Source organism: Miniopterus schreibersii (genome assembly GCF_964146895.1).
Source record: "Miniopterus schreibersii genome assembly, chromosome: 1".
In the NCBI taxonomy this organism is placed as follows: domain Eukaryota; kingdom Metazoa; phylum Chordata; class Mammalia; order Chiroptera; family Miniopteridae; genus Miniopterus; species Miniopterus schreibersii.
Window position 1 is genome coordinate 153,793,674 of NC_138101.1, and position 19,400 is coordinate 153,813,073.

General features: G+C 38.2%; 1 protein-coding gene across 1 annotated transcript in view; it reads right to left on the reverse strand.

Annotated features, from left to right (window-relative positions):
• The window catches only part of RAB27A (RAB27A, member RAS oncogene family), a 68,400-nt gene that overhangs the window by 21,613 nt on the left and 27,387 nt on the right, over positions 1-19,400 (reverse strand). The window contains exon 3 of the mRNA XM_081133150.1: positions 6,096-6,268. Within this exon, the coding sequence (XP_080989276.1) occupies positions 6,096-6,248 (153 nt within the window). The 5' untranslated portion in view covers positions 6,249-6,268. The remainder of the gene's footprint in view (positions 1-6,095; positions 6,269-19,400) is intronic.

Here is a 19,400-nt window from a genome sequence, read left to right on the forward strand (position 1 = left end):
TCAGCAAAAACAATAAGCTTTGTACTGTTTTAATCCTGTTCTCATCTCCCTCTCCCTGTCTCCACAGTAGTCCTGAAAACCAACAGATACTTAACTATGATAGCTGTCAATACCATCAGTATAGCAGCCACTGAAGGCAGTGGAGGTAAAACAGGTTTGGAACTGTCCTCAAAGTCTCATCCCCAGAGAACTGAAAGCTGCCTGTAAAGCTCCATTCCCAGGCCTTGTCTTTATTTTACCTGACTCAGAGCTTGCTCTATGAGAATAACCCTATCCTTAGAGCATTGTTGAAAATAATCAGCAGCAAGTATTTAACATCACAGGCACCAAAAGCAAAACTACCACTTGGGGCTAACAAAAATCTAACCAAAAAGACTTTTAAAAAGTAAAAACAGGAAATAGGATGTCCATAAGGAGATTTGAAAAGCTCCAAAATATTCATTGGAATCTATTAGGCCATGTTCATGTGTAGGGCTCTATATGTGCCCAGAAAAGACCTGAAAAAGCCCTAATCTCTCACCTTTGACTGAACTTGAGGCTCCTCTCAAGCATGAAGTGAAGACTAAGGCAGACTTATAAACTACCTACAGGAACATTATGCATATGTCACAACAGACACATACACACAAATACACATACACAGTCCCTCAGAAAAGATGGCTTTCTGATTTAAGGAATTTGGGAAATGCTCTGTCCATTCATTAGCTGACCACTAGGTTAACTAAGCAAATACTTCAGGAGCTGCATAAAGAATACACTGTACAGAATTAGCCCAGGAACGTCACCAAACAAACAAACAACGGCATAAATAAATAAATAATCAAACATAAAAAATAAAAAAAAAACCTCAGGAGGGAGGAATCTGATTTCCAGAGTTGCCATGTTATATTATTTTAAATGTCCAGTTTTCAACAAAAGTTATGAGACATACAAAGAAACAAGAAAGTATGGCCCATATACTGAGACAAAAGCAACCTATAGAAACCATTCCTGAGGAAGCCCAGATGTTGAGTTTACTAGACAAAGACTTTAAATCAGCAATTATGAATATGTTCAAAGAACTAAAGAAAATCGTGTCTGAAAAATTAAAGTATGAGAATAATGCCCTACTCAATACAGGAAGTCAATAAAGAGATGATAGGTGATAGATGATAGATGATAGATAGATGATGATAGATAGATAGATAGATAGATAGATAGATAGATAGATAGATAGATAGATGATAGATAGATAGATAGATAGATAGATAGATAGATAGATAGATAGATAATAGATAGATTGATAGATGATAGATAGATGATAGATAGATGATAGATAGATAGATAGATAGATAGATAGATAGATAGATAGATAGATAGATAGATGATAGATAGATAGATAGATAGATAGATAGATAGATAGATAGATGATAGATAGATGATAGATAGATAGATAGATAGATGATAGATAGAAAAAATAGAATATTATGGTATTCTACTATAGAAGTACAATCCAATATTCATCAAAGGAGCTCAGGAGCAGACCTAAACTGGCAGAAAAAATAATCACTGAATTTGAAGATAGGTCGAGATTATCTAGTCACAGAAGAAAAAAGAATGAAGAAAAATGAAGAGTTTCAGAAACCTATGAAATACCATCAAACATACCAACATATGCATACTGGAAATCCTATAGAAAGAGGAAAGATTGAAAGAAGCAAAAAAAATTTGAAGAATAATAGCCAAAAATCCTCCCAAATTTGAAGAAAAACATTCATCTGTACATTCAATAATTCAGCAAACTCCAAGAAAGATAAAGTCATAAAGATTAACTAGATACAGAATCATCAAACTGTCAAAATCCAAAGACAAAGAAAGCATCTTAAAAGCAGCAAGTGAAAAGGGATACATCACATATGAGGGATCCCAATAAGAACAAGAGCTGCTTTGTTAATCAAAAACAATCGAGACCAAAGGCAGTAAGATGACACAATCAAAGTGCTAAAAGAAAAAAGACTATCAACCAAGAATTATTTATCCAGCAATGCTATCCTTTAAAAATTGAAAGAGAAATTAAGACATCCCAGATAAACAATAACAGGAAATGACCACTAACAGAACTGCCCTATAAGAAATAATAAAGGCAGTGCTTCAGATTGAGTTAAAAGGACACTAGGCAGTAGTTCAAATCCACACAAAGAAATAAAGAGCACCAACAAAGGAACTACATAGGTAATTATAAAAGACAGTATAAATGTATTTTTGTAACTCCTTTCTTTCACCCGATTAAAACACAGCAGCATAAAGTAGTAATTATAAATCTCTGTATGATAGTAATAGTGCAAAGGAGGGGGTAGAAAATGGAGCCATATAAAAGTAGAGTTTTGTACAGTATTGTAAGTAAATTGAAAAAGAAATTTTAAGAAAGAAATTTTTAAAAAAGAAATTAAGTTGGTATTAATTTATATTATATTGTTAAAAATTAAGGTGATAGGTGTAACCCCTAGGGGAACTGTTAAGAAATAATTTTAAAATATATAGTAAATAAGTGACAAGGAAATTAAAATGGTATACTAGAAAATACCTTTACAACAAAAAATAAAGCAGTCATGGAGGAGTAGAGGAACAAAAAAGAGATAAGACACGTAGAAAACATGTAGCAAAATAGCAAACATAAATCCTACTTTATTAGTAATTATAGTCAATGTAAGTGAATTAAAGACTAAAATGAAAGGTAAATATTGGCAGAATAAATTAGAAACATGATACAACTATATACTATCTACAAGGGACACACTTTAGATTCAAAGACACAAGGAGATTCTAAGTAAAAGAACAAAAAAATATGCCATGCAAACAGTAATCAAAAGAGAGTTGGAGTGGCTATACCAATATCAGACAAAACAGACTTAAGACAAAAATTATTAGAGACAAAGGAAGATATTTTAAATGATAAAAGGATAAATCTATTAAGAATGTATAGGGATAAATAAACAATGCAACAATAATATTTAGAGACTTCAACACTCCATTTTCAATAATGGATAGGACAAGTAGGCAGATGAATGAGAATATAGAAGGCTTTCACAACACTGTAAATGAACTAGACATTACAGACATCTACAGAACACTTCACCCAACAATTGTAAAACATAAATTCCTTTTAGGTACCCATGAAACATTTTCAAGGATAGACAATACTTTAGCTCATAAAATATACTTCAATAAACCTAAAAGACTGAAATCATACAAATTATGTTATCCAACCACAATGGGGTAAAATTAGAAACCATCAACAGAAGGAAATTTGGAAAATTCACAAATATGTGGACATTAAACAATACTGTCTTAAATAACAATGAGTCAAAGAAGAAACACAAAGGAAACTAGAAAACACTTTCAGATGAATGAAAACAAAATATGACATACAAAAAAATAATCAAATGAAGCTAAAGCAGTGCTAACAGGGAAATTTATAGCAATAAACACACATTATTTATGAAAGGAGAAAGACCTCAAATCAATAACTTAATGGTCAACCTTAAGAAACTAGAAAAATAAGAGTAAACTAAACCCAAAGCAAGCACAAGAAAAAATGAGAGTGGAAATAAATGATCTTTTCTTTGAAAAGATCAACAAAATTGATAAACCTTTAGCTAGACTGACCAAGGATAAAAATAGAAACTCAAATTCTTAAAATCAGTAAGGAAAGAAAGGCTATATAAAGGAATATAATTAACAATTATATGCCAAAAAAAATTAGATAACCTAGAAGAAATGGAAAAATTCCTAGACACAGCTACTGAAACTACAGAACAGAAAATTTGGACATGTAATCGATAGGGAGACTGAATTTAGTAATCAGAAAACTTCCCACAAAGAAAATGCTAGGCCCAAATGTTAAGTATCTAAAAAAGATTAAGATACTTCAAAATAAATTTAACCAAAGAAATGTAACATATACTCTGACAGCTATAAAACATTGTTGAAAGAAATTAAAGATCTAAATAAATGGAAAGACATCCCATGTTCAAGATCAGAAGACTTAATATTGTTAAGATACTAATACTCTCCAAATTGTCCTATATATTCAATGCAATCCCTATCAAAATCTCAACTGGCTTCTTTGCAGAAATTGACAAACTCACCCTAAATTTTAAATGGAACTGCAAGGAATCCAAAACAATTTTGAAAAAGCAGGACAAAGAGTAAGGACTGATATGTGCCAATTTCAAAACTTACTACAAAGCTACAGTAATCAAAATAGCATAGTACTGGCATAAGGATAGACAAAGACTAATGGAATAGAATTGAGAGTCCAAAAATAAACCTTACATTTATGGTCAACTGATTTTTTATAAGAGTGCCAAGACCATTCAATGGGAGAAAAAATAGTCATTTCATCAAATGATGCTGAGACAATAGGTTAACCACATGCAAAAGAATTAAGTTGGACCCCTATTCACACCACACCCAAAAATTAGCTCAAAATGGATCATATACCTAAATGTAAGAGCTAAAACTATTTGCATATCATATATCTAATAAGAACACTTATCTAGAATATATTTTAAACTCTTAAAATTTAACAAAAAGCTCTGGCCAGTGTCACTCAGTTGGTTGAGCGTCATCCCATGCACCAAAATGTCACTGGTTCAATTCCCAGTCAGGGCACATGCCTGGGTTGCAGGCTCAATCCCCAGTAGGGGGTGTACAGGAGGCAGCCAATGGATGTTTTTCTCTCATCGATGTTCCTATCCCTCTCTCCTCCCTTACTCTCTCTCTAAAATCAATAAAAATGTATTGGGTAAAAAAAAGACCCAGAGTGGGTAGCAGAGAATGAATGCTTCTGTCCTGGAGCCAGGGACACTGTATCTTTCCCAGGTAGAACATGTTCAATGGAAGGGTCTTGCTCATTGATGTCCTGACCACTTGTTGATCTGCTTCATGGTAACAGTCAATTTTTTTAGCACGAAATATAGTTTATGGGAAAAGCCATCTTCATTCCTCTGCAACTCTGACAGAGTGACCTCCTGTCTTCCCCTCCACCACCAGAATATTTTTTAGTTTTGTGGTCCCTCAAAAAACAAAAACAAAAAATGAGCCTCTTCCCTCATCATTCTACAGAACTTCTGTTCCCCTTGTTACTTTCCAATCAACACGCACTACCAGGATTCCCACTCCTATTCCAACCTCACCCTCCTGGCAGCAGCAAGTTCTGCCACTTAGCGTTCCATGTGGGATTGCTGAGGCCTTAATTAAGAGAAAAGTCATTAAGAATGGTATCAGCCTGGCCAGGCGTGGTTCAGTGGTTGAGTGTGGGCCTAGGATCCAGGAGATCGCCGGTTCAATTCCTGGTCAGGGCACATGCCTGGGTTGCCGGCTTGGTCCCTGGTCAGGGGAGTGCAGGAGGCAGCTGATCAATGACTAGCCTCTCATCATTGATGTTTCAACTCTGTCTCTCCCTCTCCCTTCCTCTCTCTGAAATCAATAAAGATATATTTTTAAAAAAAGAAAAAGAATGATAAAGGTAGAAGAAATAGCTGACAAAATAGGGGTATAAGGGGCAGGATGCTTTACAGGCTTCATAACAAAGGTAGACAAATAACTTTGTGGAGTTCAGAGGGAAGATGCAAGCCAAAAAGGTATCAAGGGAAAATGAAAAGAATCTTCCCTTTTACTTCGTCTGCTTGGTTGTATATGAAATGTCCCTCAGCACAGCCTTTTAAATTACATTGCCCAGGTTGAACATAATACACTTTAATATGTACCCTTTAAATTTATTTTATTTTGAAATATTTTTTATTGATTTTTAGAGAGGGAGAAAGAGGGAGAGAAACATCAATATGAGAGCAATACATCAATCAGCTGCCTCCTGCACGCCCCCTACTGGGGATTGAGCCCACAACCGAGGCATGTGCTCTGACCAGGAATCAAACCAGCAACCTTTTGGTGCAGGGGACACCACCAAACCAACGGAGCCATACTAGCTAGGGCTGTACCCTTTAATTTTAGATTCAACCTTTGTCTTCCTTAATTCCTACAAAGTAAACTAAACACACAGGCAAATGTGGACTCAGAGATTACATTTTTATATAGAAGAATATAGGACTTACCACTCTCTTTTCCCTGAAATCAATGCCCACTGTTGTGATAAATTTGGAGTTGAATTTACCATCTGTGTACTGGTAAAGTACACTGGTCTTCCCTACTCCAGAGTCTCCCAAAGCTAAAAACTTGATGAGATAATCATAGTCTCCATCAGACATAATGAAGAACTCTGGTTCACCTGCAAAAAAAAAAAAAAATTGCAGATTTACTGAAAATCCATTAGAAATAGTAAATCTTCCATGAATAAAGTGACCTACTTTAGTATCTAGGTCAACAAGTACCTCTATGTAACACCTATATGCCTGAGTATTCTGTGAGGGGAGCATTAGATATTATTCACTGTCTCCAAGGACCTAACAATCTGCTAGAAGAGATGCTACTGAAATAGTAAATAACTAATATTTTAGTTTAAATTCAACGTGCATATTATAGTACTGTTAATACAAAAAGTTCCACATGAGAATGATAAATGAGAAGGTAACAATCATTAAGTCTAATATGCAGATCATAGAGAACAAAAATTAACAAAATAAAAAAACAGAAAACGAAAGGAGAATGTTACAGAAATAATGCCAATTCTTAGAGCACAAGTGGTTCTAATTCCTCCCTCCACCCCACTTCTTTTTCAAAGTCTCCTAGTGCTGGATCCTTGGCTTTTCCCTCTTTTTATTTGCACATCTAGGCAACTTCACTTATCCTATTAATTTTCACATGTCATTATAGTCCCTTCAAAGACAATGCTAAGTTATCAAGTAAAATTTGGCTTGCAGCTTCTTTATATATTATTGTTATTATCATTACATGCTACATATTAAATCAGACTTTTCTAGACTCGCCTGCTCACCTGGGAACTGAGTTCCAGATCAGAGCAGTCACTGCGCAGAGACACATGGAAGGGCTCATATACCTACACTTGCCTTGGTATTCTAACAAGAAATGTTACCAATTCAGCTCTTTGATGGTGACTAACACATAAGTCCACTTTAGAGAAGAAAAAGTCTTATTTTTACCAGCAAAACTTAACCATGCTTATTTTTTATCCTTTGCAATCAGCACTTTACATGATTTTTTAATTATCCTCTAAATAGATTCAAACTATTCAAAAGTTCAATCTGACTAAAAATGTAGTCTGTCTCCCAGGAAGGCTTCTTTCTATCTCCCATTTCTAATACCAATAAACCCTCCTGAAAATAAGAAAAAGAATCAGCTATCTCACTACCACTGACAACTCTACTTGCCCATTCAAACACACATACTCTCCCACCCACCCACACACGGCAGACTCCCTCCAGCAGATGCTGCAACTGGACCACAAGTCTCAATACATTCTATAGATCCATAAAATTAATAAAAACTCAGGCAAGGATGTTTATCAGTTTTGAAGGTTGCTTCCCCAACCCCACCCTCAATTTGGTGACTCACTTTATGCTAAAAAAATCCTGATTGCTGTGACCCAAGAGCCACTGCCATGTACTTCCTCGGAGAGCCTGAGTACAGATCTGCGACTTTACATTCAGATACGGCTGGTCCGACAATAAGGGCAGAGCCTTGACAAACATTCATAATTCTATTTGCACATTATAAAGAGTGACACCTAACAGATGATGGCATCCCTATGTTACAGCTTCTGTGTTCACAGGTGCAGGTTGCCGGTGTTAATGGTATATAGCAGAATACTTCTCCAAAAGATCACCACTTGGGTACAAATGAACGTTTTAGTACATCATATCGCAGCATCTCACTGGCTCCAAGTTATTCAGAAATATGAGCTAAGCATTGAAAAGTAGGTCCAGATAATGTTTAATCATCTTGGGGGTTCCCCTCAAAATGAATGAGGAACAGAAAGGAACTCCAAATTCTGCAATGACAGTGATGCAAGAAGACATGGTGGCTGCCTTATTTCCTCTTTACATTTAAGGTACAAAAGAAAATGTTACGAATGGCATCGCTATTCTAGAATTTTCTAAACCCATTTGAGTGTTATTTAAAGACAGATGAGCCCTGGCCAGTGTGGCTCAGTTGGATGGAGTGTCATCCCGTACACCAAAAGGTGGCAGGTACAATTCCCAGTTAGGGCACATACCCAGGTTTCGGGTTCGATCCCCAACCTAGTTTCTCACATACCAGCTACTCAGATGTCTTTCAGCCTTGTATTTTATGTTTCTATTCTATGAAAAAGAAGATAATATACACTATCTCACAGCAGTGTTCTAAGGACTGAGTGGGATACTCCTTGTGGAGTGCCCAGCACAATGCTTGGCATATCCTGGGTACTCAGTAACTGTCCACTCACTCCTTTCTCTCCATTATGGACAGATCAGACTGGCTCTGAAGACCTAGAACAATTTCTGAAATTGCGACTGGGAAGCTCAAAACATATATTTAATAACACAAAAGACTGCTGACTGGCCCAGGGTAGTAGTATTTGTCCTAAATTGGCCACAGTAACCAGGCTTGTCTGGGTTGACCAGAAGTCTGAAGAGTAAGGAAGCAGCAAGGAAATAAAAGGAGTCAGGGAACAGGCAAGTCTTCAAAGTGATAATGAGGATTTTTTAGGGTTTGGACAGGGTGCTGATGGTGACAGGTTCCTTATCAGGATTTGTGGTCCAGACAGTCAAAACCTGGAATTAATGGAACTGCTCCATCTTTCAGCAGAAAATAATCCTAATTCATAGCAAATGACAACCCCCCCAAACCCATCCTGCAGTCCCACATGTGGTTGTCCCACCCCTGCTGATCACCACTAAGTGAAGGTAACTTCATGTTAAGGTTCAAGTGCTGGTAGGTTTTCATATAGAACCAACTTCACATCATAAAAAAAAAAAAAAAATTATTGTTTCTTAGTTTTGTTACTCAAGTCCTGAGCATTGTTTTGGGGGCCTGTTTTCCAAAAAGAAAAAGAAAAATACTACACTCACCAAGTATGGAAATAATATAAATTATTTTTTATGTCAGCATTTTAGAACAGGGGGAAACTGTAAAAACACACAGTACAGAATTTGACATTTGGGGCACCCAATGCTATATACATTTTGTGTATAGCATTTCCAGGATGTAGTACAGCCTATGGATGCTCGGAAGCAAGTAATCAAGGCTTCCCAATTGCATTGCTCTTGCTAAAAATGAGTGGGAAACCTAGGTCAGATGCCCATGGGTCAAGCGCTTCCCATGCATTAGTGTAACAATGCTCATCGCAGCCCCAGGGCAGATGGTAAACACCACACATGCTTCTACCTTCAGAAGGCTCTCGGTGCCATTGTCACAGGTGCTGCAATGAGGGGTTGAGTAACTGGGTCTTGGGCAGTCTACCCACATGTTAGCATGGGCTCAATGCCAACATATTGTTGAGAGACAGAAAAAATTGGAGGCTTTATTAATTCTAATGTGCATCCGCTCTTATTTTACCTTGTTTAAAAATGGGGTGAGTCTTAACATTTCAGTCTTACAACCCATGACACCTGACGGGTACTATTAAATCAGGGGGCACGTATGGTTGTGTGAAAACCTTTGATTGGCACCCTCTAACAAGATCAAGAATGCACCATCAACACATTTTCGATATGATGAAGCATAACAGTAACCCCATCTCACATGGCTCTTGTGAGGATAGAGTTAGTGTATACATGTAAAGGTTAGAACAGTGCCTGGCACACATTAAGTCCTATGTAAGTATTAGCGGCTATTAGCATCATTATCTAGCAATCTAGCTTCCAAAGAGCAATATGCAGACAACAGTCCTTTCCCAGAACGGTTAAGAAAGAACTGAGTCCTTACACTAACATTTAGTAAGATAAAAAATAAGGATCTATGAAGAACACTTGAACCTGAGGTCATTTCTTTAAACTCTGTACCTTCTTGAAGAAGTAGCATGTAAATACCTCAAGGAAATGTCTCCTAAAAAGTTAAGAATGCTTCAATTTGGGAGATGCAACAGACTTTCTTATTCAGCTCACTTCTCTCTCTCCTCCTTACACAAATATTTTTTCAAGGCGCTCTCCACCCTCACTCTCATCGGATTAACAATAGAAAGCGAGGAACACCCACTTCCTCAACATGTACTTCGCGGTGATAATTGCCTGGTGAGAGAAAGTCACCGATCTTCCTTATTTAAAAAAATAAAACACATTTTAATTGGTTTTTCATAGAATAAGATAGAAAAGAATGGTTTTAGTTAAGAGTAAAGGGTAAAGATGTATTTCTTCCTCTCTCTCTCACTCACACACAGACACAGACACCACAGCCCAAATTCTCCATGAAGCTTCCTATTAAAGTCAGTCCTAGACTCCAACCTTCAGATTCCCTATCAAGGCAGAGTCATTCCAAAACTCCTCTAGATAGGCCAGCCATTTTTCTTAGAAGCCAAATTTTCACTCTATCACCCATGGGGTGGGATGATATTAACCGAACTGAACAACTACCATGTACCATGTACAGTACTAAACATTAATGACTTGATTTTATCTACTTATGATCCTTAAAGGGAACTTAATGTATGTACAAGATTTACACTATATAGGGTGTATTCAATTTCTGACTCTTTGTATAACATGGTCCAAGTTCTTCAAACTAAGCTCCATTCTTTCAACTGTAAAAATAGAGATAGCATTACTAACCTCATTGGGTTATTTTAAGAATTAAGTGACATAAACCACAGAAAGCTTTAGCCATACCAATAGCTTCATCAAGTTCTTAAGAGCAAGGCATGTAATTTTATAACCTATTCTTAATGTAACCAGTATCTGAACCTTTAGAAAAATCAGAGAGAAATTCAATTTAGGTGTAATAGCTTATGAGGTCTCTATCCATCACAAAAGCTACCTTAGTATTCCAATCTAACCATGAATTTTATCTGTGTGATTCTGGGCAATTTCAGATCTGGAGTGTTCATCAGATGAATGCTCTAATTTCCAGAACAGGAAACTGAGGCCTAGAGAAGGCGAGTGAATGGTCTACAATCAACCAGCTGCTGAGATAATTCCATGTCTTCTAAATTCCAATACTATATTATTTTCTAACATACCAAGATTTTTGTTTTCTCTGTATCCCCTCCTTCAGAGCCAAGAGCCTCAGTTATAGCTGCTTTGATTCAGGAATCAAAACTTTTCTTTAGAGACATTTGATAACATATCAAGATACGGTGTCAGCGGCTATGGTAGTAAGTTGCTTTACGACGAAGGCTTTGGACAGAGTGCCATCGGAATGAAGGACCTGGACTTCTGCCCCTGCAGTGCCTCTGTCACAAAACCCTTCGTCCCAATGGTTCCCTCATAAATATAATACAGCATAATGTCAAAACTCACATCACCCTGCTGCTTTTTCCCCGCAGATATGTGCACAAGTCACGCTTTTGTCATCCATGTGAAAATGCAAAAGGAATCGAAACGTAAAGCTCAATATAGAATAAAAAGAAAGTTTTAAAAAGAGAAACATGAGGTATATTGTAAATAATTTTTTTACTGGAAAATGTTTTGTATTAGTGAGAATGGTTAATAAAATGTCATAATGTTCCTACATAATTCATAGACTTCAACTGTCCTAGCTGATGCCTGTGTAGAAATGAGCACATGTGAACATAACTATTACTTTTCAAATAACAGCACATAACATCAGCATGTCTGAGAACCACATTGCCACATATTCCTTCAAACATTTTAATGTCCCCTTATCCAGGGATGCATCTGGAGAAAAAGTTTCACATACCAATGACTGGCACAGAGCTATAAAGTCTATCAGTTTTACCTTTAATGTTAAAAAGCAGTAGTGTTGCCCTGGTCGGTTCGCTAAGTGGTTAGAGCGTCAGCCTTCAGACTGAAGGGTCCTGGGTTCAGTTCCAACCAAGGGCACGAACTTTGGTTGCAGGCCCGATCCCTGGCCCCGGTTGGGGCGTGTGCGGAAGGCAACCAATTGATGTGTCTCTCTCACATCGATGTTGATGTTTCTCTCCCTCCCCACCCCTCTCAAGAAAAGCAGTAGTCTTTTCTTGGTTTTCTGTGGTGCCATTGTTGACCCATCCCTGGCATCCTGGAGGACACATATAATAGAGTCAGCGGAGAAGGGGGAGAGAAGTCATACAGAGCGGGGCAGGACAGGAGGCATTTTCTAATGTACCAACATAGCAATAAGAGCCACTTGTGTTTAGCAAACAAGCCCCGGTATGACTCCCTCGGGCCACTGCAATTCCAATATCTTGAAGTGAAACACATCAACTTTCACTACAAAAGCCAGACGTGTGCTGTCAATAGTGGGGCTACCCTTTCCACAAGAGGAGACGGTCTCTGCCCTTGGTGCCTGTGAGCTGCCTCCTCTCAACTTCTGGTCTAGGTATGAGTAGATAGGTTGAGAGTGGAATAGATGAAATTGTAAACAAAAAGTGTGTCTTATTTGTGCAAAGGTCTCAGGCAGGGAAAAGCAGAAGTTGAATGGCTTTGAAAAACAGAAGGAAATTGGAATCTAGCTCTTCTTTGTCTCCTCATTGAAAATGAGTTTGATTTTATCAAAATTCAGAATATTCTATTGTAACTGAATTAAGCATTCACCTACAACCTATGATTCATAAATGTATTCCTATCATACAGAGTTTTGTAGTAATATCATAGGTCCATCCTTAACAATGAAGGGAGATGTTCATGGATAAAAACTGACAGAACATAAACTTGCATATCTTTTAGCTTAATATTTATAAATGTGCCTGCTACAAAGGAATATTCCATTTCCCCAGTTAAACAAAGTAAAAAGACTGAGTTCTAGCAGATGGTGATATTCCAACATAGCAAGTAATTCAGAGAAAAAATAAATTATCTGTAAATACTATTGAATTAAATGTACATTTCCAAATATTTCCAGGACATACAAATTTATCCTCATTTGCAAAATCTTCCTTCAGACATTTGAAAATTCTTTACAAGTATTGAAGAGAAAAGACCAAGATAAAGAAAAAATAAGCAGTCTCAACCCTGAGTTGACCTACTATTGCTGAAATGTTATCATCACCTTTGCAGGTGACCAACATAACCCAGTAAGCAAATAATACAATCAACTAACGATACATTAGGTAATAAGAAGCATGGAATGATTCTTGAAAGCAAAAAATATTCTTCTGGATGACCACTGTCAATGACTCAAATGAGATATTGAATTTTCAAAAAATTTATGGAAACCATTGATTCATTTATTCAAAAGATGTTATTTGTTGTTCAAGCCTCTTTTACAATCAGAATATGATTGTGTATAGGAATTTATGGAAAGTAAATTTACCAAAACACTGGGTGCTATATTACTTACAGTTTGTGATGAGCACCTCCCATTTTATAGACATAGGTAACAGGAAAAAGGGCACGCTACAGAACATGTCATTTGCAAAATAGAGGCAACACAGTAGCAATAGGAGTGGCTGTTTGGCTTGCTGAGTAATACCTCAAATAATGTGAAAGCACCCCCATAAGGGACACAACCATGTGTCACGGCAATGGAATGGCCAACCCATGGCTAAATGTGCTTCTTAATGGCACCGTGCAGCAGGGACGTCTCTAAGAACTCAACAGAAGTATAACATCTATAGTCTACTCCCACTCAGAGGTTGCTTTTTGAGAGCACACAAAGGACAGTAATAATAGGTTTGGGGTCAGGGTCTCCTAAATTCAAAAACAGGACACCACCACCTACCTGTGTAAAGTGAGCAGCAAAATGCCGGTGGAAATCAATATATCAGAGCCGTTCTCGTTATTACAACGGATTAAGGTTTCCACACTGATCATATGGCTTTAAGCCTGGTGTTTTTCCCACTGTAGCTTAAAAATGACACTGAGACTTTATAAAACTCAACTGGACTGAAAATATTTTCCAAAAATGGAAAAGGAATGACTGGTAACAGAGGGGATTCTGCTATTAACAAGCTAGGAAGAGGTCAAGTGACAAGGTGGAGGCTCTGTCAGAGTGTCACCAAACTCCCGGGCCTGAGGCTCGAAGGTGGAAGTGGAGTGACAGCCCTGCTCGCACACCCTGGGCTGTGAGGGCGACAAATCAAGTAGCACTCAAACAACTTGCTATCAGAACGTGCATTTCAAGGTCACAAAACGCAGAACACCTTTGCATTTTTCACCTAGAAATGGGAGCCTCGTCCTCCCAGGACATGGGACATGCGTGGGAAGGCCTTTGACCCACACAGCCTGGCTCCCACTTGCACCTCATCTGCCTCAAGTCTCTCATGTGCTGCACTGCAGGAAACATGTCAGTCTGTCCAGGAAACACACCAAATCAAGAAGCAAACCACTTCACTTCGTGAAGAAGCAATGATGCTGCGAATTTCAGTCCAAGAAAAAATTTAGGATGGAAAAAAATCATGAATTAGAAGAAGCGAGACCAGTTGAAGATAACTGTCCAAATAATAAAAATAATTAGATAAATATCCCCAAGTTTGCAGCAACTGGGGAAAAGGACTCCTTTATCACTGCCTTTCTTAAAAATATGAGAATATGCATTGACAAGAGAAAAATTCTGAGATGCTCTATATTAAATTACAGCAGGCTGGAGAGTGAGAGAAACAGACAAGAGTTATCGATTAGTTAATAGCTATGGGTGAACTAACAATAGACTTCACAATCCTGAATGTATATTGGAGCTTGGAATCAACTTCCTGGCAGCTATTACCCGACCACTAGATGCCACCGCTCCCTGCTTATGCACGAATTTTCGGGACTGTTGCCCACCGCCAATCAAAAGTAGTGAGTATCTCAAAGGGTACAAGATTGTGCCCAGAATATGAAACAACGCCCTCCCTTTCCAGACCCAACCATTTGCAAGCTAGGATATTATTTTCACTGCAGCTTTATAAGGATGATTTTTACAGTGTGCTGTAATCACTTCCCTCACTTCTTACACAAAGGACATAGACCACACTTGAACGTTTCTGTGATGCGAGTTGCTGTAACTGCAGACTTTGTAGGAACTGTGCATGGTGAGGGCATCCACCCCACTTGGGAGGCTAAGTCCCATTGGTTTGGCACACAGATATTTACAAAGGCTGCCGAGATGCACCAGGTCCGACTCCACTTCCCCTTCTCCCGCCTGGCCCACACCCTGGCCCTTGCTGACCGTATCAGAACACTCTTGGCCCCAAGGAATATACTCTTACTAAAGGACACCAGATGCCACCTCCTCACAGCTGGCTTTCTGTACCACAGCCTAACATCTACCCGAAGACACCCGCATGTTGGGCTTTAACAGCCTCGCTTCTATTTTTTTTAATTCATTTTTTTTAGAGAGGAAAGAAGAGGGAGAGAGAAACATCGATGTGAGAGTAAAACACCCATCAGCTGCCTCCTGCACACCCCCTACGGGGATCGAGCCTGCAACCCCCAGGCATGTGCCTGACTGGGAATCAAACCTGCGACCTCTTGGTTCATGGGGCGATGTTCAACCACTGAGCCACACTGGCCAGGGCTAACAGCCTCGGGTCTAACCATTACCCATGAACCACGGAATTTCAACTCTCTTTTTCCTTTTCGGACTTTCTCATCCCTCACCTCCAGTGTGTGTGTGAAAAAACTATATACTAACAACTGGTGAGTCAGTGAATACATGTTTTCCTTGTAGCATGGTGAGCCGCCGTGTTCATGTCGGGGCATGGGACCCTCCTCAATAAGCTCACGTGCTGCCCTGTCTTCAGGGACTTTTCCTTTTCCAATAAGGAAGTTTCCCCCCAGCTACACCTGGTGACAGAGCCATTTAAGGAAACCTGAATGATTCTCAATACTGTGCCAATTCTGGTTTTACCATAATGGTAGTGAAAAGGAAGCATACTGCTACAAGTTGGTGACAAGTTAAAAATATTAGTATCTATAAATATTTCCACCATGTACCAACTTAGTCCTTTTAAAAGCACTGAAATACTTCTGCATGGCTAAGGAAACCATCAGCAAAATGAAAAGACAGTCTACTAAACAGGAAAAATATTTGCAAATCACATATCTGGTGAGGGGTTAATATCTAAAATATATAAAGAACTTATACAACTCAATAACAAAACCCCCCACATAATCTGATTTAAAAAGTAGCAGAGAATATGGACGGGCATTTTTCCAAAGAAGATACACAAATGGCCACCGGGTATGAAAAGATGCTCCATACCACTAATCATCAAGGAAATGCAAAAAATCCCACAATGAGATATTACTTCACATCTGTAAGAGTGGTGATTATCAAAAAGTCAAGAAATAACAAGCGCTGGCAAGGGTGTAGAGAAAAAGAAACCCTTGTGCACTATCGGTGGGAATGCAAACTGATGCAGCCAATATGGAAAATGGTATAGAGCTTCCTCAAAAAATTAAAAATAGCCCTGGGTAGGTGGCTTGGTTGGTTGGAGCATTGTGCACCAAAAGGTTGTGAGTTCGATTCCCAGATAGGGCACATGCCTAGGTTGTGGGTTCAATCCCTGGTTGGGGCATGTACGGGAGGCAACTGATTGATGTTTCTCTCTCTCCTTTCCTCTCTCTCTAAAATCAATTTTTTTAAAAACAAACATATCCTTGGTTGAGGATTAAAAAGTAGAACTACCATATAATCCAGTACTCCCACGTCTGCATATTTATCCGAAGAAAACAAAAACATTAACTTGAAAAGATATATGTACCCCATGTTCACTGCAGCATTATTTACAATAGACAAGACATGGAAACAACTTAAGTGCCCATCCACAAATGACTAGATAGAGAAAATGTAATAGATAGACGCACACATATATACACAATGGAATATTATTCACCCATAAAAAAGAACAAAATCATGCCATGTGTGACAACTGAGGGCATTATGCTAAGTGAGATAAGTCAGAGAAAGACAAATACCGTATGATCTCACTTGTATGGGGAATCTTTAAAAAGAAAAGAACCCCCCCGCCAGGCTCAGACTGATACAGATTGGTGGTTCTAGAGATAGGGGATAGTGGTGGGAGGGGTGTGAAGAAGGGAGTCAAAAGGCACAGACTTCCAGTTATAAAACAAGTAAGCCCTGGGGATGTAATGTACAGCATGGAGACTAGAGTTACAATACTGTATTGCATATCTGAAAGTCACTGAGAATAAATCTTAAAAGTTCTCATCACACACACAAAAATCTGTAACTATTTATGGTGATGGATGCTAACTACACTTATCGTGGTGATCATTTCACAGCATATATACACATACTGAATTCTTATGTTTTACACCTGAAACTTATAATGTTGTATGCCAATTATACCTCAATTTTTAAGTTCTTAACTAAAATTTTTAAAAATTAAAAATAGAAAAAGTAAATTAAAAAAACACACACTAAAATAGGCTCAGAAAATACATTTCCTGATGTTTTAACACCACTAAAACAATGATACTAGGATTCTTAGCCTCTCCCATTAGAAGTCAACAAGTTGTAGACAGCTGACTACAGGTCTCTGGGCCCTCATGAGGTCTGTCCTCACCATTAATACATTTATAACATTTGTTGAACTGCTCCCTAAATATCATATTCTTTAATAGCTGAATCCAAAGGAAAGAAAAGAAACTCACCTAATGGACGAGATCTAGTCAGATGTGCTTCTTGATTCTCAGGAAGTCTTTCCTTGCTCCACCTCTTCAGTGTGCAGAAACTTAGACTGTTTGCATTTCTATCAGTAGCTGTTTATAAAATGGGGTGTGCCTTGGGTTTGCCCATGCAAAAGGGCTGAGGAACTACAATGTGCGTGCAGCCAGCCAGCCCATTTCTAAACCAGCCTGTCAGATCACAGTTGGTTTCTTTGTTATTGTTGTTGATTTCTAATTTTATTGCATTTTGGTCAGTAAATGTGGTCTCCATAATGTCAAATTTTGAGGGATTTGCTAAGATGAGTTAAGTTTTATAGTGAAATTACTTATATATCAGATTAAGACACCTCCAAATTATTCACTTATGCTGCTTTGCCAAGTTATTTGCTTCTGCCTTTAGTGAATACATGTTACTTGAAATTCTTATAAATGTGTCCTTAATTGAAGAGGCTGTAATTTGTACTTGCCTTTTCTCTTTTTCTTTCCTTTTAAAAAAAATTCAGAGTGGACTCATGTGTCCATTGTTGTGAAATATTTAAGGAAGCGTATGTGAACTACACTCAATAAATGACAGCAAGGTTCTAACACATCTGTTCAGCCCATGTTTGCTTTCACACTATTAGGATAGTCATCTGAGCAATAAGGAATAGACACAATATGTTGCTTCATAACATTTTATTATAGATCACTGTAGAGATGATTTTATGCTTGGGGAGCTTCTTGTCTGGCTTCTATAAATATGAGAGCTACTCTAAGTACATAGCAGATCAATGCCTTCACAGCCAGCTGGATATTGCTGCAGAGTCTCAGAAACCTACATAATGCCACTGCAGCAACTCTTACATTGCCTCAGAAAATTGAACTGGTCCAGTTGATCACACACATTCTACAGCAAGTTTATTTCAATGAAATCTTACATGTCACTCCAACATACAAAATAAATGAAAGTAAAACCATTCTGATGAAAGGAATGAAGGTTAGACCCCCACCTCCAAGGCCTATGGGCCCAACAAGGGCCAAACAAGGACCCAACAAAGACCATTGTACACATTTGGAAAACCAATACAGAAAGCTCTATGTTTAACCTGGCTCTGAATCATGTCACTTGCCTTCAGCTTTGTACCCAAACACTTACTGTCTACCTAAACACCTTAGATTGACAACTCATTTATAAGGTCTCCCAGGCTTTTTTATTTTCAATTCCTAAAGGTGCCACCTCTCAGATCTCTCACACTTATTACAACTGTAGGACTCTTCTCATCTGGGAGGGAAATCTGAAATGTACTGGGTGTCCCTGGTGAGAATTCCAAGAAGGGCTACCTGGAGCTTGAGAGAATAAGCCTATAGGAAAGAGTCTTGGGGACAAGAATCATTGGTCACTCACAGGGAAGGAAGAGCTGTGGGTCTAGGACTGAACAGCCCTGGGAAGATCTAGACCAAACTGGCCAGAAGTGAACCGAGAGGCAGCACCACCCGTTGGGACGGGAAACTAGCATCCTTGAAGAAGGGAGCTGTTAGAAAGATATTTGTAACCAGCGACATTGATGATCTTTTCCTGTATCCAAACAGACACACTGAGGCCATTAGAAAATATATCCAGATTAGTCTTGATGGACTCAAGAACCTATACTTGGGTGGAACCCTCAAAAGTCAAGATATTCTTCGAAGAACATAATAAAATGTTGATATAGCAAAGTTAGAATAATTGAGACTATATTACTTGGTGCTATGTCAGAAACCACTTTATAATAAATT